The sequence below is a fragment of the Aythya fuligula genome, chromosome 7 (assembly GCF_009819795.1).
Source record: "Aythya fuligula isolate bAytFul2 chromosome 7, bAytFul2.pri, whole genome shotgun sequence".
NCBI lineage: Eukaryota > Metazoa > Chordata > Aves > Anseriformes > Anatidae > Aythya > Aythya fuligula.
In genome coordinates this window covers 24,570,281-24,596,085 of record NC_045565.1, presented here as the reverse complement: position 1 = coordinate 24,596,085, position 25,805 = coordinate 24,570,281, and the positions used below count along the sequence as shown (strand labels likewise).

Genomic DNA, 25,805 nt, shown 5'->3' with positions numbered 1-25,805 from the left:
CTCGCTGTTCATTGCACTTTCATGTCAGGTGTTTCTCTTTATTTTTGTTATCTGGAAGTTGTATTCGGTCATAAACCACACCGCTCTAGTACAGTTTCAAGGAAACTGAAGCTTAAAAAGTATGATTACTTCCTTAAATTCCACCGTGCTTTGATATTGCCCCTGACAAAAGCTTGGCTTTGAATAACAAGGTGATTTTTTTTTCCCTTAGTGTATATAAAGGGGCTACACCTTTAGCCAACAGGTCTTCTTGTGTCCTGGGAGGGTCAGTTTTGAATAGGCTTTTCTCTTCCCCACTCCTCTCTTGGCCACATCAGTGACTCCTTTGTGAGAAGCAGCGAGGCAGGGGGAGCATTGTGAGTCAGCTGAACAAGTTATTCAGAAAGCTCTGCCCGTTCTTCATGGCAGATAGTCTTTGGGAGGTTGCATAAGACCTTTTAGTTTCACAAAATTTTCTGCATGACTTCTCCATTTTTCAAATACTCGGCAAGCAAGTTCTCTGAGACTTTGGCTGGAGGAGGGGTAAAGTTACGGTTTTCTATGTAATCAAACTTACATGATGCTGTGTATTTTAAGGAAGGAAAAGATTAAAAGCCCACTTCCACTTTCTGAGGCTGTAGTGCCAGGCAGGCTGTAACTAAAGGTGTCACATACAATTCTACCTTCTTTTTCACTGCCACTTCCAGGGTTGTGGATAGAAAATATCTATTGCTCTTGATATTTCCACTTAGAGTTGTGAATATAAACTAAGAAATGTGAAGTAGAGCACCAAGGTCACCTAATTATAGGTTAATGCAGTGTATCAAGTACAGTCATCTGTTCATTGTGACCACTGAGAAGAAATGAGAGATGCTATGGACAGCCTGAGGGGTCAGTGGCTAAGCAAAGGTCAGGAAAGACTCCGCGTGCTCACGGTTCAACACAACTCTACAAAAAGCAATGTTGGAGTTTGTGGCAGGTAATTGCAGTTTATATTTCCATCACTTTCTTCTTTTAAGTAGTTATGAATGAGGTGCCAGTTATCTATGCAAAAGGGTTCGTTATTCACCACCTTATTTACAAATCTGTTTCAAGTGCCTGCCACTTTTTAAGTCATAAAATGCATCGTAGTTAATCTGAGTTGGATCTGACTGCAGGCACATGCTTTAGGTGTTGGTATTTCCCAGCTGTGACAGCCTTGTGGCTGGGCTTTTAGGGCTTTTAAGGAGTGCAAAACAGTTCAAGAACAAATGCTTAAAAAAAAAAAAAAAAACAACAAACAAAAAGTTGTGGGTTTCACTTTTGTAACAGAAGCACAACTTCCTTGCCTTTCACAACTGACGGCATTTCCAAGGACTCGGGTGATCCCAGCAAGGCTGGCATGGAACAAGAAGTGTGTTGCTAACTGACAGAAGGAGAATTTCAGCACTATCCTCACTCCTCCGACTGTTCATTTTACTCAAGTGTTGCATGTTCCTGTAAACACAGAGCAAATGTGTTGTTATCCACAAAATGACTCTTAGTTTGATGAGAGGGAAAATGTGAGTGTTTCAGGCAGGCTTCCACAGTTCCCTGGGATGTGGAAGTGTGGGGCTCCCAAGGCTGCAAGGTCGTGGTGATACCACTAAGCAGGCAAAGTTGGTGCATTCAGGGGAGTTGAGTGACAGGGTGTGGTGCAGGAAAAGAAATGAGACGGGGTCTGAGCAGAAGGCTGGGAATCTGGACTGCTCTTGGGTAAGCTGCTGGCCTATGACTTTTCCCATGGTACAACAGGATAATAGTTGCAGATCATTTCACAGGGAGTTGTAAGAATGTAATTAGGCTGGAAAGCCTTTTGCAGATGGAAAGTGTTATGCCTGGTAAGTACTATTTCTGTTTTTTTGAATCATCTGGGAACTAACAATTACCTGTTCGTCATCTTATTGTCTCACAGTCATCCTTTCTTCTCCATGGGGGCTTTTGTTATTTGACCATAATTTGCTATATGTAACTGTGGCACACAAGAAAAAAATATTTATTCATTGCAGATGCTTTAAAGAACACAATGTTAAAGTATTGCTATAATTATTTGGGAAATTATAAGAAATAGGACAAGCGAGGTATTACATTAACATGTTGTAGTGTATTCGTAAGACCCTATCGTGTTTTCTGTCTGGGCAAGTTATCCCTTGCACACTCTTTCACATGGACATTCACAAATCTGGACATTTCTGTCCAGATTTGAAAAATTATCTGTCTGTCTGTCTATCTATGTGATACATATAGATATATGTGTCTATATCTGTATCTATATACATAGATAGATGTATAAAGATAGTTTATCTGCAGTTCAACATCTGGAAATGGTGTCTGCATACCAGATGATGCATGGTGAGCAGATGCCTTTTGGAGGCTGTTCAAGACTTGTGTAAATAGACCAAGGAGGAAGGATGGGAGCACCTCCAGTGTCATCAGTTCCTCATCTAGTTTTCTGCATTTGTACTTTCAGATGTCACTTTTCTGTGAAGTTGTTTGAAAGTCTGCCACAATCTTCATATTCAGTGGTTGAAGGCAGTCAGAGCCATTAGCCCTGCCTAAAATTGTGCCACATCTTTTCTCCACTCTCTGTCATGATCCTTCACATCATCTATAAATTGATAACATTCATCTCATAGCTGACAGTCAAATGTTTTGACAGCTAAGGAGCAGGTTGATTTTTGTTTAACACCCTGAATTGCCCATCTCGTGAAGAGGAAGCGGTGGTGTCAGTGAGAGAAAGTACCGAGTCCCCTTGCTCTCCTTCTTCTTCCCAAATCTCTGGCCACAGGTAGCACCAAAAGACTTATTTAGGAGGCAGTTCAGTAAGAGAGAAGTCACAATCACTTGACTCATCTTGAAGTGCAGAAGCTTGAGACAATTTTGTTCTTGTACTTTCTGATTTTAAGGGGACAAACCTGCTCACAATAGCACTGTTTTCTGTGTAGAATAATTTTGGCACGTGGCATTTCCATTTGCAAGCGTATCGTAACACCTCCTTACACACATGCTGCAGTGACCATGCATTCCACTGCCTGCATGAGAATGTCAGCTTGCCAACTGACAGCAGGTTGGATATCATCGTGTTACATTGCCCATAAAATATGATTCCAGACGTTTGTTTTATAGGGTAGTATTTCTTAACCTTATTATTAAATTAAAGGACTACTTATCTTGAAAATGAACATTGCAAGGCTGCCTGCTACAGCACTGCCACAACGATTTGGTTTGCTCCCAAGTCAAAAGTAGGCTAAGCTTTGGATTCTTCTTAATAACTTTTATGTTCTCTCATTGTGTTTGTCTCTTTCCTTGCATAGGGTTGAGAAATACTGTTAATAGAGGCGGATTAGGCAAACAATCCTTTTTTCTTGAAGAAAAGAGCCCGAAGGTTTTAGCCTTCTCTTCTGAGAAATTATGGACATTAAATTGCTGATTTTTTACCCTCTGTGGTTACAGCTAGAATTAATTTGGCTGCTAAGAGCTCAAAATAAAATGAAGGCAAGTTGAGATGTCTCTTTCAGGTTTTAGATTCCTTCTTTTCCCTTCAAGGATTGCTGTTGTGTTCTCATGGAGTGAATAAGGTCTCCTACATATATGGAAACTTCCAAGACCCCCTGAGTCGTTGGACAAGGAGCTGTCTGTCACCCTCCTATTCAGTCTGCTTGTTTTGCTTGTGGTGGTGAATCACAATTGATACGTAATGTTTGTTTTAAGCTAGGTGTTACTGAGAGGGGAGTGGAAGGAACGAGAAGAACAGCAGGGTTTTCCTGGGGCATGCATGCATTGCCAAATAGCTGCTGCTTTGGATCTTGGGCCTGATGCAAGCAAGACTCACCAGCTGAGCAGAGGGTAGGACGGCTTTCTGAGATGTGAGCCAGCAGCCCCTTGTTCTCTGCTGCTGACCTTTCTGCCTCTAGGGCAGGCAGCGAGGTCGGTGCCCTGGTCCAGCAGAGTTCCCATCTTCCACAGAATGAGACTGCAGAACGACAGCAACAGCATTGCAGATAGCTGGGAAGGGCTGCCTTCCACTGCCTGGGCAAGAGGAAGAGTTTGGGAAAGCTTCATTGAAACCCTTCAATGTGAGGGTCCTTTTGTAGCACCTTTTTGTCTGTTAAACAGTAGTTTCTTTTATTATCTGAATGATTCACCTTTGCTTATTCATCCCGATGGACTCAAAGACCAGTAGTCAGTAACACTTCCCGTCTGCTTTCTTGTTTTGCTGGTACTGTCAAAATTACCCGTGCTTTGGTAAGGACAGTGCTGCACGTACTCCAAAAGATTCACAGCCCTCTCATTTGTGTTTACTGAGAACTGAGGGGATAAAGATAAAGGTATGCCTCTGGAGTCCCTAACACAACACTGACCTGAGACGAGGGGTTGGTGTGGCCCTTTGGAAAAACAACTGAGAGGGTCAGCTTTCAGAGAGGATTTTGTTTGGCTGCTTCCTTCTCAGGGTGAGCTACAATCGTAATTATTAGGTCTGGCTCCAGTAATGCATGAGGCATTACCAGGACTTACATGGGACAGGTTGCACAATGAGGTTATGGGCAGAGAGATGTCCCTTGACAGGCACAGGACATCAGCAGCGAGGCTTTCAAATGGGCTGTAATTTCACACCAGGCCATGGGCAGATGGAGAGGGAGTTAGTAAGAATTGCAAGCTGGACTGTGCTTGGAAACATTCTTCTGTGAGCACCGTCCTTCTCCAAAAGTTACAGCCTGGCTGCGAGTTTTGACTTCCATCTCTGAGGTAGGTGAGGTTGGAGATCAGTAAGCAGGATGCTTTCCTTTGGAAGGCTTAAATCACTGCTGCGTCCATGTTCTCCAGCTACCAGTAATAAAATCATCACTAGCGGCTGCAAACTGTTTCAATAAAAACGAAGGGGAAATGAAGCTTGAAAAATACTGGCTTTATTGTGTGCAAATATGATTAATACAACATAATCTGATTGGAATATAGCTTGTGTCCTAGAAACACTGCCAACGTAATGCCAAGATTTGGTGCACTGCAAACATTTTATGGCCAAATTGCTTTTGCTTTCAGCTGCAGCGTGTCCCTTCTGAGCACGTGGGAAAAGACAAGGGAGAGACAGCTTCACTCAGAGTTTGTGGCTGCCTCTCCAACTCACTCCAAAACACAACGTGTATAAACAGGTTTGGCCCCTTCCTCAAGTAGGCGTTTGTCCCTAAGCCATCCATGCAGTTGGGGGGAGAGGGAAGCTTTATACACCCACGTGTTATTTCTGAAACATTTGTCTTTACCTGCTGGCTCGGGAAGAGATGTACTGAAACAGGCGGCAGCGCTGGCTTGTTGCTGCATGTGAGCTGGGAGACGAGGTGGCAGCTGGGCTGAGAACTGGTTCTTCAGTGTATCTGCTATGGGTACGTCAGTCAGGTTGTATCGCTTCTCCGTGTTCTGGTTTCCAAAAGTGAGCAGTGGGATTAAAGAATTTGTACCGTGGATAAGATTTTCTGGATTACACGGATGAAAAGCAAAGCAGAAACGTGGGAGTTTTATACGTGAAAGGTTGAAGCGAACACTCACCAAAGCTGCTGAGCTCGTAACGTAAGCAACGACAAAGACATGTTTGTCCTTCTGCTCAGATGTTGTTAGGGAATGTTTATTGGTAACTCAAACACAAATGTCCTAACGGGGCTCTTAGCTTAGGTTAAAGGTTTGTCTTCGGTTTCATCACAGTGTAAGGACTCCAAACTTTGAGGTTCTTTTGAGGTGACGCTGAGCAGCTCTGCTTTTATCCCGCGTCTCTGGATAATGCAGCTCCTTGTGCCGCGTGGAAGCAGCTCGGTGGCTGGAGAGAGGAACTGGTAGGTTTGACAACAGCAGCATTCAAGCTGTCCCAGCAGAACTTGAGAGATGCTTTGACTCGTGCACATCTGCTGTCTACATTTTCGCGTTTGCACGTTTCAAGTTGAACAGGTGCAGATTTTGCAAATTTCCGAGGCTGTTTTGGCCATTAGCGTTTTCAAGCTGAAGGCAGATGGAGAAGCCGAGCTGTTCCTAGCATGCTTTGAGCTGGATGGTTTTTCACATACCAGCGCAGTGCTGGAGTGGCTGCTGTCCCTGCTCCGTTTGGGTGGCTCAAACTCAGGAGCTCAGCCGTTCAAAGCTGTGTGCTGCAGCAAACCAAAGGCTGGAGCTGTGGTTTTTCAGGGTGCTGGCAGTGGGGACGAGGAGAGGAAGAAGCACGTGTCGCTCCCTCCCTCCCAGTAAATCACCAGCTGACAAACCATTAATCTGCTGCCCGGGAATTCTTGAAGAATTGGAGCGTTAAACAGAAGCTGTGGGAAGAACAAGTCCTCGCAGCGTCAGGAGGGTTTTAAAAGCTGCCACACTCTGCTCTCTGGCTGTCGGGAACACGGGAATAACACTAGCTGGGTCAACAGTTCATGTCTTTGCCAGGCAGATGGAAATGTGGAGGTATTTTCAGTCTAATAGATGCCCTTATCTAGTAATCTTAATGCCACAATACAAGTGCTATTAGGTTGCAAATGTCCCTGTGATGAAGCAGATAGCTTGCTCTGTAGGAGGAACCAAAGCAGAGAGGACAGAAGGATTTAACTCTGAGATGACATGTGTGCTGTTGCTTTGTGAATGCCTTCTTTTAGTGGACTGCAGAAAAGCTCATGTACATGGCTTATTAATAGGCATTCGGGCTGCAGATATGGCCGGGTGCATGCTGTTAAATAAATGAGATGTGTAGCTTTTGAGGACCCCTCTCTTAATAGTATATGATGAGACAATGAACCTGGCAGAGCTGGGGGAGAATGGAAGACTTCTGACTTCATCACTCCTCCGTCAACCAGAAGCTTTCTTTCCTTCTGCTTTAAAAATCAGAAGTCCAAAGGGAAAGTGACCAAGGTCATTAACAGAAACAACATGGTGAGAAATAACAAGCAAGATCTGTTTGGATGCTGGTACACCTGAATAATGCCTTAGATTGAAAATACGAATGGCTGCTGTGCCTTTAAGTCGTTTTATTTCTAGATGCTACCAAATTATGTCTCAACGCGAAGCCCAGACAACTATTTCTTCCCCGTTCAGGAAGTCTTTATTGAAGAAGTAAGCCCGTATTTTGGCACGGTGGTTTGTTTCCATGGAAATGGAGGGCGATTTCCATTACGGGATTATGACTCCCAGCGGCTGCATCTGAGAGAGGTAAATTCTGAAGGGCACTTGTTAAGCACAAAAAAAGATCCTCTTGTGTCGGGGAAACTGTAAAACATCCCCATAAAAGAACAGGTGACTGTGTAGTCATCTTTAAAATATTATTCCAGAGCAAAGGAATGTTATGGCAACTATTAAAAGAGACAAACTGAACTTTCTTTGAAATGCAGAGTCCGTCTGAATTGCTTCTCTCAACATGCAAAATGTCACCTCAGTGCTGCTGTTGTTACCTCCAGCCATGCATTTTTATTCAGTAGAAGAAATCTTGCCAACGTTAAGCTCTGTTTTGCCAGCCTCTGAGGCATATCCAAACAGCCCAAATCTTTGTTACATCGAAGGCAAACAAAATGCAGCAGCAGGGAGCTAAAAATATCTGGCATTTACCAACGAGAGCACTAATAAGCCTGCTTTGAAAAGAGTTAAAGCTGATGATACTTGGCAACACTTTTTTTTTTAATATTAAATAAGTAGAAAGGCAGCACTAAAAACAACCAGAAGTGAACACATCCAGCAGTCCAGAGCCAAGCTGAGCGTACAGTGCTGTGTCAGTCCTCGGAACAGCAACAAATCCAGCCTTTGCAGATGCTTTGGGCACACAGAGTGGGAGCAGAGGAGCTGATACAGCTCCAGGTCCGAGGTTTTAGGGCCGAAAGCTGTGTGCACATGGGGATGTTTGCAGGAGTGTTAGAGGGAGGGAATTTTCCAGCACTCCTAGGCTGAAGAGTGGGTGCTCGGCTGCTTTTTTGGGCACTGCTGCAGCTGGGGACTGCAGTCTTTGTTCTTTATAGGTGTGTGCTGGTTCCCTCCCAGAAACCAGAACTGGGCACTGGCAGGGAAGGGTGCTGGGGAGCTGCTGAAGCTCAGATGCACCAAAAAATTTGGATTTTTTCAGCCTCCGATGATTAGTGATTCTTGCCTTGCTTCCTGTTATCGGATTCACTGTCAAAAACATCTGTGGCTGCAAGAGGCTCAATGCAGAACTTGGCTGTTCATGCACGGCAGAGCAGCTCGTGTGTTAGGCGTATGAAAATACCCCAGGACACACCTGGAGGCTTTGTCCAGGCCTTGTTTGCTGATTGCCTCAAATCCGGAATTTGCAGTGAAATAGGAAAGGTTTAATTTTAAATTAAGTAGTGAAGTGTGCTTAAAGCTCAGCTTTGTCCTGCTGGCAGAACAGTTGTGCGCTTGAAAAGGTTTCTCTGGATAAATGAAAATTATTGATCGGTGAGGCAGCGGTTTCCTCTCGGCTCAGATTGAAAAATTGACTGAATGCAAAGAAACAAAACATACCATTGCCACCCGTTTTGTTTGTTTGGTGCTATGAAAACCCAAACAGAGGCTGAAATACTACAATTTTGTTTTGCATATTACAGTGTGGTTTTATTTATGGTCTAGCAGTTAAAATCAAAAGTGAAGGTTGCAGAAGACTGGCTTCTATTCCTGGCTGTTTTTCAACTTGTTTTGACCTTAGACGGATCCCTTATGGTCACAGTTCAGCCAAGTCCATAAACAAAAGTGATTCACCATGTTCCTAACTTAAAACATCTGAGGAGTCCCGTGGGGTTTCTCGCTGTTACAACCAGGCACGTTTACTGCTTTGTCAGTCTGTTTGCAGGCTCCGAGCTCCCAGGTCAGCACAGCACAAACGTGAGCGACTCCACTGCTCCCAGCACAGCGAGACGCAGAGCAGGAACATCTTCACACACTGTGCTGGGCAAAGGTGACTTGAGACCAGTGCTCTACACAGCCGAGGCTTTCTGCAGAAGTGTCTGTGCTTCCCTCTGCGTTTGGTGAGGATGCTGTGGGGTGAAATGCCTGCATTTGCTGTGGCAGGAGCAATGCCGTGCGCTCAGACTTGGTGTTTCGGTGCCAGCACCTGAGAATATCTACCCTGGGTAGAGGAGATCCCACCACACAGAAACTGATGAGCATAAATCCTGTTCTTTTCTAATTACGTATGAAAAATGGCATTACTCTGTGATGGATTATGAAGATAATAGGTTCCCTGAACGGGGTTTGGTGTATAAATTAAGATCATTACCCAGTTACTTCTGGGAAGCCTCAGACCTATGTCTGAGACAGGCTTTCCTCAAACCGTGGCAGTATGTGAAATGTCTGCCCAACACTCATTAATCCGTTTAATTGGGACTGTTGCTTCAGTGGGGCTTACTTTCTAATGAAATCCCCTGTCCCAAACACCCTTGGGGCTGGTTGCTCACTGTTCCCTCAGGATTCTTGACCAGAGCAGCAGGATGTCTGATGCTTTGGTGAAATAATCAGAGGTCTGGTGGTCATGGAGAGGTGACTGTGCCACAGACATCCTGGCGGTAGCTGGCACCAAGTGCCCAGCTTCAGGGCTGCGTGCAGAGAAAAAAGAAAAAGGTCACGGAGGTGAGAACTGTGGGGATAGATTTGTCCCGGTCTGGACCACGGAGAAGTGCAGAAACCTGGCTACTGCTGCCCACCTGGCCGTGTAGGTCCTAACTGCCAGATTTGCATGCCTTGGTCCCTTGGGAATAAGCAGCAACTGAAACAACCTGCTTCTAGTTATTTCACTTTCAGTTCTTCAAGACTGCACACAAAGTAATTGGGCTGCATTTCCTGTGCTTCGGAGACAAAGCTAAACCCTTCACATTATCTGTCCACCTTTTGGCTTATCTGTCTTTGTGTGCTCTCCGGAGAACCCAGACAGTGGGTAAAATTTTTGAAGATTTGCCTGAAACAGCACAGAAGTGCATGGGTTTCATACCTTTAGCACCTGTTTCTCTCCCGTGTTCCTTGAGCAGCTTGTAAGAAGGGTTAACAAGCCCTGGAAGAAACCATGTTAAATCTTCAATGAGAAGCTGCCCTGCCTGAATTGGAAACTTGTGTGTGGGGAGGAGGAAGAAGGAAAGAAATGGGCAGCCCTTGAAGGGCTTCCTCCTCCCCACAGCTTGAACAGAGCCATCACACCCACTACAACCTTCCCCAGCTATGCGTTTTAAAACAAACAGGCTTTAAATGCTTATTTTCAGAGAAGCCTTCCAGGAGGTCTGCATACTTCTGGGGGTCATTTTGTAACAACTTTCCAACTCACTCAGCTTGCATTTAGCACAAATGTGATCTCAAAGGTATTTGCCATCACTCTGCGCATCCCTGCAAGTTGCAGAAAAGGTCTTCTTACTGTGTGTGCTTGCAGACAGGCTCTGTATTTGAGGCTCTCGCTGGAAGCACCTTCAGATGTAGGGCAAAATTCTCTTCTCAAGTTCCTGGAGTAGTTCCTGACTCAGTCTCCTGAGCCTCCTGCACTGACACGTGCAGGCGTTGCGTGCCACGAAACCAAGTGCAGGAGTAATCTGTCACCAACAGAGGGATGGACAATAACGGCAGAGCGCCAGGAGGAGCACCAGAGCCTTTCTTGAGTCTTGGTCTGTGTCCGAGAGAAATTGAAGGGTTTGTGTCACTTGGGCAATGCACGTGTAGCCTCTTCCTCCTAATTACCACTGAGCTAATTACCACTGAGCTGAGGCTGCTTTGTGGATACGAGGACAGAATTTTGCCTGCAGGACGCACGATTACCAACTGTGCCTCCTCTATAAATCAGCTGTAAGTATGTTTGGAATCGCTGCCAGGCCGACTTCCGAGCTTACCAGAGGACAGAGCTCCAGCAGACACCGTCCCGCATGGCACAGAGCTGTTGCAGTTTTAAAATCAGTCTGATTTTTTTCTTTAACAGGGGAGCCCAGTGTAACTCCGTCAAGACTGGAGTGACACTCGGAATCTGCGTCTGCCTCATGTGAGTTCAAACCCTGGCAGCAGCGTTTTGCATAAGCTGGAGCCTCTGCAGAGATTTTTTTTTTCCTCCTTTTCAGGAGGGCTATGAGATTGTGACTGTGTGTGTGTTGGCAGCACAGGTAAAAACAACCACGGAGGTGCATGAGAATTGCAAACCTTACCGCACACCCCCTGCTCCCCACCTAGCACGTCCCATGTCAGGGATGCCTGCACCCCTCACAGCCCGAAGGCTTGCGACGCTCACTCCCGGGTGCTGCTTTTTAACTTTCAGTAGCGTAATTCAAAGGCAAGTGACAGTGGTAAGGGGAAGCTGAAGTGCTGTCAGCTGGCTTCTGGTTTTTAAAGGCTTGGTTGTTTTCTTTGGAGCCTGGTTACGTAATCCACAAGCACGGGGTGCCGATTGCCCTGAGCTGCTGAAGCATCTGTCTGTGCTGAAGCACAGATTATTAAAATAACTTCTCCTTTGGAGCCAGGGACTTGGCACGGTGGCAGAGACACGGCCGTCAAGCAGTAAGACAGCAAAAAAAAATGGAGTGAGTTGCAACACGCACTTCGATTTCGGTCTTCTCCCTTGTGCGCTGGGCTGAGGGAAGAGGCGAGGGCACAGTGGCTGGGGGTGGCTCGTGGCTCTGGCTGGCCCCCTTGTCCCAGAGGTGGGGGAGCTCCAAGCTGGGCTCTTCTCTTCTTTTTCTCCAACGATGCCTGAAAATGAGAGTGACCAGTCCCGAGCACGATATTAAAATACACTTTTCATCCAGGATAAACCATCTATTAATACACTCAGCCGGGGCATCTCCCCCGACTGTGCCGCTGTCATTGCAGCGCTGTTAGCCTGTTCCTGCTTGGTTTCGGGGAGGTGGATCGTTTGTTTGCCTGGAAGCTCGTGTTACTGAAACAGGCGTTCGCGAGGCTTACGAGAAATGTCAGTGGGCTGTGGCTCGAAGCAGCTGGGGCAGCGTGTGCCGCGGGGTAGGTGCTGGCAAGGTGGGCTTGCTGAGCTCTCAGCCCGTTCCCAGCCGCGTGTCTGACTAAAGGAAGGTTTGTCTTGGGCAGTGGGTATCGTGGTAACTGGAGAATGTTTATTGCCCCTTTCCAGTCTCCAGGAACCAGCGTCTCTGTTTAGCTGGTGTGATGGGGAGAAAGCTTTCGTTTTCCAGGTATTGTGGGGTGTGATGGGAAAAAAAGGAAGGGACCTGAGGTATGAATGAGCTAATGGCTTAGTTTTGTTCAAGGGGGAGTCGGGGAAATAAAATGTACAGCTTGAGAGGCAAAGGGGAGTAACTACCTCCCCCAGACAGAAAAAAATCAGAGTAACCATGTTGCAGTGCTGCCTCAACAGAGCTGGGGTGATGAGGGCTGAGACAAATACCCGCTCAGCCTTTTCCCTGCTGGTGTTTTGCCTTGTTTCTTTAGGCTCAGGAGAGTTGGAAAGAGGTTTGGAGTGGTAAATCTAAGACTGAGAGCAAAATACAGAAAGGAAGAAGTTGAGTGAGGGCATTCTGTGAGCATCCCCCATGGCTTTTCCTGGTGGAGCATCACCGAGGTGCCCAGGCTGGTTAGCAGAAAGCCCCCTGGTTTCCCTGGAAGGGTTCTGCTGGAGCTGTTCACAAACCGCTTCTGGTTGTCCAGGGGAGGTGCCAGCCGTGCACCCGCAGGTTCTGTATGTCCGAGAGCATCACCGTGGCTGGTGAGTTGAGAAAGGGCAGGGTTTGGGGCAGAGATGCTGTGTTTGGGAGGGATATTTTACGCATAAATGGGTCAAAGGCCCAGGAAGCTGATGGGGAGTGCAGCAGCTGCATGGACAGGATGGAGAACCAGCTTCACATCTTGGGGAGCTCTGCAGTGCTCTGCCCCTGAGAGCACACACGGGTGGATGTGTGTGTTGCTCTTCTCCCTGGGAAGTGCCATTGCTGCCCTGCATCAAAGGAACTCATTTTTCCAGATGATGCTCCGGTGTCACTCTCACAATGTTCATCACCTGACTGCCTTTTGCTCCCTCCAACTCCAGCTCACTCCCCAGGATTGCCTTGTCAGTCACTGCTTTCTTCGTTAGCTGTAGTTTTTGATTGCTTCTTCCTATCTGTAGCTCAGTCAACCCTTCCTTTCCTGAAGGACAGACAGGGCTACGTGCGCTGAATGTGCTATCATGTTATCGATGTTTGCCACTGGTATAATAATGCCTGAAGACCTTCATAACTGCTTGATTGCTTTTAGTTATCAGCTCAAGAAGATTACAGGTTTGCTTTTTACATTTGGACGGTGTTTCATTTAATGGGAAAAATTAACCCCCAGAATTCTGGTGCTTTTTGGATTGTTAAAGATAGGAGAGCCCTCTCGCCTGGTTACCGTGAGCTGAGTCTTTTGCCAGTCCCATTTCTTCTACAGTCCTTCCCTTTTTAGTATTTTTGTAGTGTTTTACAGATCTGTTTTCTCCTCTCAGACTGAGCTTCTGTGTTCCACAGTGTTTATCCAGCAGTGATTACCTGGGCAGTACAGACAGTGAGTGTTCATATATATGTCGTGATGCCCCCAGATGTGCTAGCTATCTCAGGGAAAGCAGTCTGTCTTCTAAACAGCTTTCTTACACATCTTTATATTTTACTTAGCTAAATTTGAAACACTCAAGTGTTGAGGCAGCCGGGCCCATTGAACCCCCAGCAATCTTCCCTGAAGTCCAGGGCTGTTTTTGACCTCGTTGCATCTTAGGACCGAGTTCAGACAGCGACATGCAGCAAATGTCAGCACACAGCCACAGAAACACGCTGATTTCCTTCTAAATGTTCATGTAATGATCCAATTAAGTAGTAACATTTCCAGTGCACGGGAAGGCCATTTGCAGGAAGAAGACAGCCCCGAAGACAGGAGCGGTTTGTTCGAGCAAGTCCATTTGTTTTGCGTTGTGTGTGGCACAGAGGAGCAGCTCCTCTGCAATGTGGCAGCAGTAAGGCTGCTTAAAAGAGTAGCATTTTGATGCACAAGGGTAATAGCTAACAGATTTTTACAGGACCATATGGTATTATTAACAAACAAATCGTATGTTAACTTGACAGCTCTACCTTCGAGCTAACTCGGTCTGCAGCAAACATAAATTCCCCCGAGATGAAATCTGGAGACAATACTAATCTTTGGGATCGTATCCAGAGCTGTAACAGTAGCACAGCAGCAATGAATTTCAGGCTTTCTCACCACGAATCCGTGCGCTCCCAGGATTTATTGGTTTCCTCGCCAGCATTGAGAAAGCACAGCAAAACAAAACCCGAGCCGAGCAGGTGGAAGAGGGAGGGAGCCTTCATGCAGCTGCCTAACAGCACTGCAGGGAGAGGGGCTGCAGTCTGACATCGCTTCTCCTGATGCAGAGAGCTGCCACAGGCTGATGGGGGCTTCACCTGCTGCTCTGTGGGGCTGGCACCCCGCTGTGGCCCCTGTCCTGGAGCAGAGCAAACGCCTCTGCAGCTCCGGCCCCGACCGAGGTGGCCGAGGGCAGGAGCACCGAAGGGAGAGCGTGATGTGGAGGAGGGAGGAGGGCGAATGGGGACATTACTTTTAACTGCCTTCTTGTTTAACCCCCTAGCTGTTTTCAAATTTTCTAACTGGAATCTCATCTTGGTACAGTGTATAAATCCCCTGAATACGAATCTCTTGGATTTGACCTGACCGTAGAAAGATTAGTTTCCATTGGATACCCTCATGAGCTGCTCAATTTTGTGTATGATCCTGCATTCCCTACCAGGTAAATGACTAACAGATACCAACCCAGCCTGCTCGAGGCCTTGAATATTTGTTCTGTAAAGTTCCTAGGTGACACGTGAGGCCAGGTTTTCCGAATTTTGCCTTTGGAGTCCTTGCTACGAAGGAGGCCGAGGGCGGGGAACGAGGCCTGCTGAAGTCATGGTCCAAAAATAACCTTTCAAAGCAAAAACAGCTGAGACACAATGGGACCGGGAGCTAAATCAAAGTCAAGGCCTGGGGAGAAAGAGCCACTAATGTCCACGAGGCCACCAGAAAGTCTCAGAACATTTTTCTCTAATGCTTTTAATTAATATGGTTTCCTCTGGTGTCGTCAAACCAGACACACCAGAGTCCTGGTGCACAAGACATCCTGAAAATTAAGCTGGCTGTAAGCAGCAATGAAGGTGGGGCCAATCCAGTTCACGTGCCTAGATGAATCAAATGCCGAAAGCAAATTAATGGTGCAAAGTTTTGGAGTTCTTGCATTTTGGCTTTTCGTAGCAGAATTAAAAAGCACATTGCTTGCTTTAAACACGGCTTTTGATCTAAGCCTGTACCTTTAAGTCATTTCCACTTGTGCCTTTGCTGGATTTTGCTTTCTTGGCTCCTTTGGAGCTTCTTTACAAAAGACTGGACCAGAGGCTTTGTGCTCCACTTTGCAGTCTGGCAGCCTCCTTCCTTCCCTGCTCTCAGCCTCATTTACCCTGAGACTTGCTGTGTGCTCCCACGCCTGTAAGAACATGGTTAGCCCTTCACGAACCTGGGATGAAGACACCGTTAAATCCACCCTCCTCATCCCAGGGAGGAGACAGAAGGGATGTCTCTGGGGGAAGGCCTCTTTCTCCAGGTGCAAACTATTAGATGAGCAAGACAGAGTTTTGCTGGACTTGAAAAAATACCTGAAGCATTTTGTGCAGTATTTACGTGCCCCATCTGGCTCCGTGTGTGACAGAGAGATGAAAAGGAGGGGAGAAATTCTCTTATCCCAGCTTTTTCGCAGGGCTGTCAGTGACCACAAACACAGGTGTCAGATTCGTGACCCTGCAGAAGAGGTCCCTGTCTTCCCTGGTGAACGCACAGCTAAGCCTCTGCTGGGTTAAACGTCTCCACTTTCAAGTCCACGGAGAGCAGATCAGCTCTACCTTTTAACCTGTTGGTGCAGGGCTGTGTTGTCCCGTACCTGCAGCAGGTAAAAGGTACAGCAAGCACCCCAGCTGCACAAAAACAGCAACTCTGGTCTGGTGCCCCACGCCAAGTAAGCAAGCTGCTGTAGAGCTGATTTGGGAAGAACTGCTATTGAAATGGTCACTGCTTAAAATGCTCGCTCCTTCATGTCTTTAATCGCTTTCTTAACAGAGGCCTGGTGTTTGATACCCACTATGGAAACCTGCTGAAAGTTGATGCCTATGGAAACCTCCTGGTGTGTGCACATGGCTTTAATTTCCTCAGAGGGTGAGTGCTGGCTCTTGGCTGTTCTTTTTGACTTCCTATGCTCTTTTGTGTCACTGGTCCTTGGGGAACCCATTGTGCAAGGAGTTGTGAAGACTTTGGATGCTGTGCTGGTGGTGTCTTACAGATCTGGGATTTACTGGGGTTGTATTCAGGTCCCAGATGCAGCAACACCCTAGGGTGTTCCTAGAGAACAGTTCTGTGCCAGCACAGGTACATCCGTAGAGTGCTGGGAAGGGAAGAAAATGTGCCAAGGGGAAATAGGGGGATTTTTACTCATCCTGGCATGGTTTGACATAAGCAACTTGTCAGTTAAGACAGCCCTTGAGCAAGGGTTCTGAGAAGCAGGTAGGACCTACACCAGGTGAGACCATTCAGCTCCACAGCCAGGGCTAAGAAAGCTCGAGGGCCTGAACTTGTTTAAGGAAGGAACGAGCTCGCTCTACCCCTTTTTGTTTCTGACCTCAGAGACAGAATTGGTGCATTGTGTGCAATTTCCTGCAGCCTTCCCTGGCTGCCTGCATTCCTCCTGCCCCGGAGAAGGTGCTTTAGGAGGCGGAGGGGACCGCAGTGCTGCGTGCCTGATGTGTCCCAGCAAATCCCCTCCGCTCCCTGCTGTGAGGGGGAGGGATGCAAGGCTCAGGGGCCCCAAGGTGACAAGCCTTGTCATTGCAGCCCTGTGAGTCCCTACAGCAGGAAGCCAAAATTTAGATAAAAAGCCCTTACATATGCTCTCGAGTTCCTCCTTGAGTCACAGGAGATCTTCAGAAGCTCCAGAAATGGAGGAAACAAGAATAACTGAGCGACTTTAGTCATCGCCACCCTGCTGATGAATTGCAGAGGGCCCCAGGCAAGCCTCCCTCAGCACAGCCCCGCGTTCCGCTGCATAGAGCTGCTGGGGGGGTGCTAAACAACGCATAGAAAGCAGGGGAAAGTTTAAGATAAGCAAACAATGAAAGTGCAGATGATGTAAGGCATACCCACAGCCAGCAGCATGGGGCTTAAGGTCGAGTCGTGGCCTCCCGACCACTCTGTTTCCCTGTGAGGGCTCAGCTCGTTTGCTGACTCAGCAGTGAGGGCTTTGTGCCCGGCTCTGCTGGAGCCAGCGCAGTGAAGGCAACACACGGTGGGTGCAGCTTTGCTCTCACACCACTAAAAAACACATGGGAAAGCAGGGTGTTGATCAAAGCACAGCAGACTGCAGTTAATGGACCCTGCTGCACGCATACTGTGCAGGGCAGCATATCGTATCCTTCGTATTTTTTTCATTCTTCTCCACCTTATCTGTTCTCAGGCCTGAAACACGGGAACAATACCCAAACAAATTTATCCAGAGGGATGACACGGACAGGTTTTACATTCTGAACACGTTGTTCAATCTACCAGGTGAGTCCTGTGTGACAGTTTCTGTATCCTTGAAGCCGGTAAAGCTTTGCTGATGTCTTACTCAACTGTTTGGATTTTTTTTTTTCAATATTTTTTTTTCATTCAGGCACAGTGCCCAGAGTTAGCTGGATACATGGTGTTATCCTTGTTTTAAAACCTTGCTTTGTTTCTTTGCAGAGACCTACCTTTTGGCTTGCCTAGTGGATTTCTTTACTAACTGTGACCGGTACACTAGGTATGTGTCCCCTCTGCTTAGATGTGCTGCTAATGCAGTGAGATGGTTATTATAAAATGCAATACAGCACAACACAGGTGCAACTGCTGTTAATATCACTGGAGGCCTTTCAAGTGGTTTCAGTGGGGTTCAGGCCTCTTATCTTTTGATATTAAGAGAATTTAGTGCTGATGAGATGCTGTGTGTACAGCAGAGACTGGTTACGAGAGTCTCCTTCATAAGGCATACCTGTGTCACTCTACTTACTGCCTGACACTGGTTTTTGGGGCAGCTCCTAAGACCACGTATGTATTAAAAGGTGATTACAGCCAGCAGACAGCTCATTTTCTACCCGTGTCCTTTGGATCCATGTTTGAACTGAAAGGCCAAATTTCCTCAGCCACTTATCACAAGTTTCTCATGTCATAATCAAGGATTTAGTTCAATCAAAAGTGAAATATTCAGACACAGTGTAGTTTAGAAGTCTGTTGGTACAACACAAGTATTGTCCTAGCTTTTAAATAAGTATGGGCTTAAACAAGCTGCGGTTTGAAGTGGCAAGTGTGAGTGCTGCTGTGCTTCTGACTCGTGGTAGGTGATCTCTGCATATTGTGTGCCTGGAAGGTAAAGGTTGAATGGGATTTTACCTGGGAGCAGAAGAATTCTTTATACCAGCTGTCCATCAGGTGAAGCGTCCTATCTCAGGATAGGCATTGATTATGTTATAAATGGCTCAGGATTCAAATTAGGATTAAATAAAAAAATAGGATTTATTGAAAGAATATAAAGGAATAGAGGTAAGCAAACAGTGCTGGGTGCACTGGGAGTCTCCGTGTCATGGTGTCTTGCAGAGGAAACTTCTCATGTTAACTCAGACTTTTTAACAAGCCAGCAGGTCCTCCACTCAGCACTATTACATTTAGTTGACTTCTGTAGCACACCGTTTTTTGCTGTTAGAAAAGTGGGAGAAAAAGCAGCACTCTGCTTACTTTCTCTGTACCATTTGTCTTCTGTTAAATGCTGCAAACTGCACACTCCCAGTCTTCCACTCTGTTAAAGTGGAAATGGTTCATGCATTTAATTACGCTTTTTTCTTCTTGTATTACTGTGTGGGAGAAATAAGAGTTGCAGTTGTAGAAAGCTGTAGTACTGCTGTGAAGTCACAGGCCAGGAGTTAGAAGCTCACATCCTAAAATTTTTAATGAAGCATTATTGGGTAATATGCAGATCCTGTTAAAAAACTGGTTGTACCCTCTTTCAAGTCTGAGCTGCAGTAAAGGAGTCGATAAGAAACCATTATGGTAAGATAAAAATGCAAGCTTCAAACAGCATTTTGAATCCTCTCTCTCCTTGGCATGTTCCTGGCTCCCACACCACTTGTTTCTCACCTGCTCCAATTGTCTGCTACAACCTCTCCTTTCTCCCCACAGCTGTGAAACAGGGTTTAAAGATGGAGACCTCTTCATGTCCTTCAGGAGCATGTTCCAAGATGTCAGAGATGCTGTTGACTGGGTTCATTACAAGGTGATTGCAAGAACTTGAGACATCTGTAGTCAAAAATGAGTCAGAGGGACTGGTTTGTAACTCTTTAGTTAAAATGTTAATCCAATTTTGGGCAAGAGCCCTGCTTTGCCACCTAGTGAGCAAATAATAAATAGCAGTTTTATGTGAGTAAGTCGAGATCTCTGGCACTGGAGGGTATCTGTGCTGCCTTCCTATTCCTTTAATTGTGCCCAGATTCTGTTTCCTTACTGTAATTTGTGGGTTTTAGAACATGGTGCCATGAGGATACTTGAACTTACAGCCCACAACTTGTATGTTGTTGTAATTTTTCAAAATAACAGTTTTTCTGTAATTAGATTATATTGGTATTACCATATGTTGTCTGAAAGGCACCTGCATGAAACAATTCATCAGAGAGGAATTCACCTTTTCAGCACACTTGTGCAGAAATTTAGAATATAGATTTTGGGAGCACTAACACCTCATTAAAGACCCGATTTTGTTGTTCTTCCTCAACCAAGAGGTCTGTTGGGGTGGGATGGAGAGCTGTCACAGGAGAATTGTGCTCACAGTTGTACTTGTGGGGGTTGTTTTGAGTCATGCAGACGTCGGGAATCTATTCTTCTTTCCTTATACAGTGTTTTGTGATACATGTTGGAGTTGGCCTTTGAGTAAAGCATTATGGTCAGTGGTGGAGACAGGTCGTTGACTGTCTTGTTTGGTATGGCAAATCTATTTTTTGTTTGTTTCTATTGTATTCCCTTCTGAAAGGGTTAAAATGCTGTTGAAGTGGATTATTTACCATGGTGAGGGAATCGATGGATCACAGAGTTTGTGATGGTCCCTGCTACTCAAAGCCTCTCATCTCTAGAGTCACTGGTTCAGATTCGCCCTGGTTTGTACTTTCACAGCATTTTGAAGTGTGAAAGTTGGCATTGCTTTGATGTCTCTTACATCATATGTTTCCGTCACCTCACTGGGCTCTGTTGTTTCTATTTCAGGGATCGCTCAAGGAAAAGACCCTTGAGAATCTGGAAAAGTACGTGGTGAAAGATGTAAGTGCGAAGTTCCTTTACTTGTGCTACGTGACACTCTGTACTGAGTGAGCAGGCAAGAAATAAATACGCTGATTTGCTTTACTAAGTCACAGAACAGATAACGCTGTGACTTCTATTGTAATAACCAACGACAAAGTGGAAAGTTCGCACGCAGCCTTTATTCTGAGCCAGTGATCCACGTGATTCCGTACTCACGCGCGCGTTTTTACGTAAAATATAAAAGGCAGAGGAAACGTTAGCTGGGACACAGGTGAATATGCTGGCAAGGCTGCTGTTGTTTCTTTTGACGGTGAAAGCAGCTGTGTTCCCTGCCCGTGTTTTCTCTGCCTAGGCAATCCTCTGCTGCAGACCTCGTTTTAAAAAGTAACAGAGGAGCATCTTTTAGACAGAAGCACTCCTTAGCCATCCAGAAAAGCGTCACACACATTTTATAATGAAGCTTTGAGGGAAAGATCCTGAAAGTCTCAGCAGTGCTCAGTCTCCTGAAACTCCAAAATGTGTGCTCAGCACATCTAGCTGAACGAGCTCCTGCGGTTCCCTTACTCTTGCCCTCTCTGCAGTGCTCAGGGCCCCTCTGGGCCAGTTATGTTATAATTATTCTTTAGTTTAAAAGATCTCTGTGGGCTCTTCCTGTGGTGGTAGCATATCACTTCCAAGCACTTAACCTTGTTCCCAGTTACATGCCTGCAAAATTCTTAGGAAACCGTCCTGTGAGGTAATCAGCCACTCTGGAAACAGTCTGAGATTTATGATTCAATAAAAATAGCTCCAGGAATAAATTCTCCCTAGTTTGAGGTCAGAATTACAATATACTTCAACTTGGGGCTCGTGCGAGCTCAGATTTCACCTGCCTCTGGGCCCGTTTCAGGACGGGACTTGGAGCTGGAGGGGGGCTGCAGAGTGCTGGCAGCAGCACGGGGTGCCTGGCACCGGCATGGCAAAGGCACCGCAGCCCTGCTGAGCCATTTCCCTCCCCTGGGCCATGCTCTGGAGGCATTACGTGGACCAGCAGCTTTCCTGGCTCTCTGGCCAGCGCAAAACCTGTGGGTTTCTGTGCTTGTTGATTTGATTTGCCTAGTTTCATCTGGTGGGATTGTAGCTGAGCAGTGTTTTGCCTCTGATGTATCTCTGTCTGACTCCTCTGCCCCCTGCCTTGCAGGGGAAGCTGCCACTGCTGCTCAGCCGCATGAATGAGGTCGGAAAGGTGTTCCTGGTCACAAACAGCGACTACAAGTACACAGATGTAAGTGCTGCTTGGATTGGGGTGTTGGGATGTAAGGGAATAAACTAAAGCCAGCTATTCATTGTGTGGGTTGTGGGAGGACATCTTCTGGCAGGGAATTGGGTGCTTTCTGAGCTAGGATGGTCTGGTGGTGAATGCAGATTAGGTCTTGAGACTTGTCTTTTATAGCCCTGCTTCCGTTGCTGACCTAGCATGGGCTTTAAAATGCAAGACTTCTTTTGCAAGTGAGACAGTTGTGAGTGCAGAGAGGTCACCTAACCCGTGATCCTGGAGAGCTCCAAGAGCCACTGAGGGAAATCCTGTGTGCTGCTGGCATCAAGGGTGTTCCTTAGACTCCTGGCAAATGTCAGGATGCTGCAGCGCTGCTAAACCAAAGAATTATGGCATTATAAAGCACTGCAAGATGCATCTGAAGCAATGTGCAGATTCCTGAGACAAATACGTTCTTTGAGTATGAAAACGTCTGTTTTAACTCCCTTCACTGTAAGGTCCATCCGTTCATTTTGTCACCAAACCTTATGCTGATTTTCCTACAAATCCTGAAAACAAAATTCTGTAGCCTGAAAAGCTAAAAGCAGAGCTGTATGTTTTTATAAGCTGCATAAAACTACGTCTTTGAATGTTTTCTTTCTGTCTTTCAGAAAATTATGACTTACTTGTTTGACTTTCCGCATGGACCAAAGGTATGTGATTTCTGGACCGCAGTTCCAATAGGAATTGATGTGCCTAATTATCTGTGTAGCTGGAAAGCTTTTTAATCCTGCTTCATCAGCTGCATGGGATTAGTTGCTTTAATCTGGTTAAAATACGCTTGCTGTTTAGTGTCCTATCTGAATAGGATCAAAGCAAATACAATATAACAGAGAAAGGAGGCATCATCTGGTCTCAAACAATAATCTACGTTAATGATAACATTATTTCAGTGGTAACGCATTTTAACTGTGGCATTTTACAGCCAGATTTCTTACTGACCTTGCAGAATATTTTAGATGTTGTAAAAAAAAAAAAAAAAAAAAAGATGGAAAGGAGTTTTTATAAAACAGCAGAAACATTTCAGGCCTAATTTTGCCTCAACTACAGTAGTTCCAAAAATACATTAAGCGTTTCCTGGTTTTCTGAGGTAATACTCATCCCTGCAACTTTTGGAGAGAGGCTTATGAGCTGAAGTTCTGCTGCTTTCTCAGCGTCTCATGGGGAGACCATCTCATACTCAAAAGAATTATTTCCACGCTGTGCTTTGAAGATAGAAGACTACGGGAAAAATTTTCAGAACATGGAAAATCGCAACTGATAGCTGCAAAAACTCCTTGCTGTGGTCTTGATGTCAGAAGGAGTGGAAGCATGGAGCAAAAAAGACTCATGAATGCCCAGTGTCGTTTCTCACACTGTGTCCTCAGTCTTCACTGCTAGCTGGGTTGGGCTGGGTTTGCCACAAAAGGGGGTGCTTTAGGGGATGGCAACCCAGTGGCCTGCCACAGAGGCAAGAACGGGGGGAATCAGAGCCTTTGATGGACCAGCAGTGTAATAGGATTGTGGCTGTGGGCAGTGATGCTCCAGTTAAATTCCCTGTGGAATTTGTGTTTGTGTTGTGCGTGATTCCGAGTTTTGTTTTTGCCTTTGCAGCCTGGGAGTGCCCATCGGCCGTGGCAGTCCTACTTCGACCTGATCCTGGTGGATGCCCGAAAACCCCTCTTCTTTGGGGAGGGCACCGTGTTGCGGCAGGTGGACACGGTGAGCACCACACGAAGGGTGCCTCTGTGGCTGGAAGGGCTCGTGCGGGGTCTGTGAGTGGGAACGGGATGGACTTCCCCTAGAAATGCCGGGCTGGCTTCTCTGTGGTTCCCAAGCAACCTGCTTTCCCTATGGTACTGCAGGTGTCAGTAGGGAACAAAGGTGGAAAACCACCACCAGGCTGCCTGGGAGCGAGAAAGAGAGGGAGAAACAGAGAGCAAAGAAATGGTAGGACATAAAAAACCCAGAGCACCAGCTGTTCCTCACTAAGGCACTATCTCCTTCCCCAGGTGACCGGGAAGCTGAAGATTGGTACCTACACTGGCCCACTGCAGCATGGCATCGTGTACTCTGGAGGTGAGGCAAGAACACATCCTGTGAAATGGCTCTGACGTGCCCTAGTGGCCTTCATCCACTCATGCTGGGTGCTGTGCCAGGCGTTAGGCGAGGCTGTTTCCCAAAACACATTGTGCTGTGTGCCTTTTGCACAATGCACCAGAAACTATCACCACTGCTCCACAGAGCAGAGAAGTGGACCTGTTCCTCTAGTGCCCTTTTCTTCCTTGCCAGGGAGGGTCTGGGAAATGCCTCTGCAGGGCTTGTAGTGGGGAGAGCTGCAGCTGGCCCAGCGCAGCGTGCCCAGCTGTCCTCACTGTGCTGCCATCACGCAGCTCCTGGCGCAGGAAGGGCAGCAGATGGATGCTCAGGGCTGTCCGTGATGCCCAGGGCTCCATCACTATCACACAGGGTGGGAGGCAGCACTGCCCCTCAGCTGCTGGATATCCCTGTAAGGGCAAAACTGCCCTGGGTGAACTCCCGTGTGGGTGGGCAGTGTGCCTGTGCTGCCAGGGCCCAGCGGGGTGTTACACTTACAGCAGTGGAGGTTTCTGGAAGGAAAATGGACTGGCTGCACCCCTAACCCTGGCCCTCTGAAATGAGCCACGCATTTTTATCTGGCTCCCTGATCTGAGTCACTCTGTTCTTCATCTCTCAGGCTCCTCAGACACAGTCTGCGACCTGCTGGGGGCCAAAGGGAAGGATATTTTGTACATCGGAGACCACATCTTTGGGGACATCCTCAAATCCAAGAAGCGCCAGGGCTGGAGGACCTTCCTGGTGATCCCCGAGCTGGCACAGGAGCTGCACGTCTGGACTGACAAAAGCGGTCAGCAGCCGGGCAGGGGAGCGCAGGGGAGAGAGAGATCACCCCAGCTCGCCGCCTCTCTCCCACACCCGTCTGTCCCCTCGGCCTTCTCCTGGGGGTGGGGTGGTGGTGGCAGGAGCTGGGCAGCTCCCCGTGAGCTGCCGGCAGGCTCCCAGGCCTTTCCCTTGCCTCTGGCCCATCAGCAGCCAAGCCTTGGCTGGGGAAGAAGCTGCTGCTGGGTGGGGTTGAGCTGTTTTTCATCCATAACCCGGCCCCCAAAACTCCTCTCCCTCTGTCCGTGCTGAGCGAGACGCCCAGGTTATTGTCCCTGCAGTGCCTGAGCCCTGACAGCTCTCCCGTCCGCAGGGAATCCCTGCTCAGCAGCTGTTTCCTTTTCCTTCCTCCCACTTTCTCTGCTTCCAAAGCACCGCGTGCTTCCCATCCTCCAGCACCACCACTTTTCTCCTGGGTTTGCCTTTCAGTGCGTAGGTAGCTCTGGGGGTTGTGCAGGTTGCCCCGTGGCTAGTAGGGAGGTTTCTGTGCGGGCTGGGAATGTTCAACCTCAGAAACGAAAGCAGCAACGGGCAGGATGGCGGGTGTGCTTGCAGCCCTTCAGCGATTTAAACTTACCTTTTTCCCCTTTCTTTTCCGGATTATCCAGCCCTTTTTGAAGAGCTGCAGAGCCTGGACATTTTCTTGGCCGAGCTATACAAGTGAGTGCTCAACCACTGACAACTTTTTCCTGCTGCCTCTCCCAGCCTAGCGACAGCTAAGGAGCGGCTGTGACAAACCCTTGGGGTTGGGTTGGCGGCGCTGCTGCCGGGGCTTTGGCTCAGGCCTGGGTTCTTCCCGTGAGACCAACCTCCCCCTCCAGACCAGCCTCCCTCCCCCGAGCCCCCATCCCACAACATCTGGTTCTGAAAGGCTTTTCACACCGTGTATTTACCTTCTCGCCTGTAACTAGGCATCTGGACAGTAGCAGCAATGAACGCCCTGACATCAGCTCCATCCAGAGACGCATTAAGGTACCAACCATAAAAATCCCTTTTCATCCTTTTGGATCCTAAAAGGGCTCGACAACCCGACCCACTGCTCAGCCCTGAAATGCTTTGCTCTGCCTTCGGGTGGGCACGGCAGGCTTGGCAAAGCCATTCCGTCTGTGGACGCAAACGGAGGAGCTCCCCAGCTCACTGGTGTCACTGGCACTCCTGAAAGGCAGCCTGGTCTGGAACGTGGTCTCCTTCCTCGTGTACGTAGCACCAGCTGACGGTGCTTGGTGCCGCAGAGCGGGGTGAAGAGAAAAACAGGCGTGGAGGGGCCGTAGCCTCTGGTCCAGCCAGCCCTGCCTGCGGGGTCACAGCCTGGGGCAGGGGCTGGCTCTGATTCCGCGTCTCC

The 25,805-nt window shown here is 47.3% G+C and overlaps 1 protein-coding gene across 1 annotated transcript in view; it reads left to right on the top strand.

Annotated features, from left to right (window-relative positions):
- Positions 1-25,805, top strand: part of NT5C2 (5'-nucleotidase, cytosolic II) — a 56,264-nt gene that overhangs the window by 29,496 nt on the left and 963 nt on the right. The window contains exons 4-16 of the mRNA XM_032191154.1: positions 14,566-14,683; positions 16,039-16,134; positions 17,426-17,517; positions 17,695-17,752; positions 19,162-19,255; positions 20,236-20,289; positions 21,452-21,535; positions 22,177-22,218; positions 23,159-23,266; positions 23,557-23,623; positions 24,261-24,431; positions 25,072-25,123; positions 25,375-25,435. Of these exons, the coding sequence (XP_032047045.1) occupies positions 14,566-14,683; positions 16,039-16,134; positions 17,426-17,517; positions 17,695-17,752; positions 19,162-19,255; positions 20,236-20,289; positions 21,452-21,535; positions 22,177-22,218; positions 23,159-23,266; positions 23,557-23,623; positions 24,261-24,431; positions 25,072-25,123; positions 25,375-25,435 (1,097 nt within the window). The remainder of the gene's footprint in view (positions 1-14,565; positions 14,684-16,038; positions 16,135-17,425; positions 17,518-17,694; positions 17,753-19,161; positions 19,256-20,235; positions 20,290-21,451; positions 21,536-22,176; positions 22,219-23,158; positions 23,267-23,556; positions 23,624-24,260; positions 24,432-25,071; positions 25,124-25,374; positions 25,436-25,805) is intronic.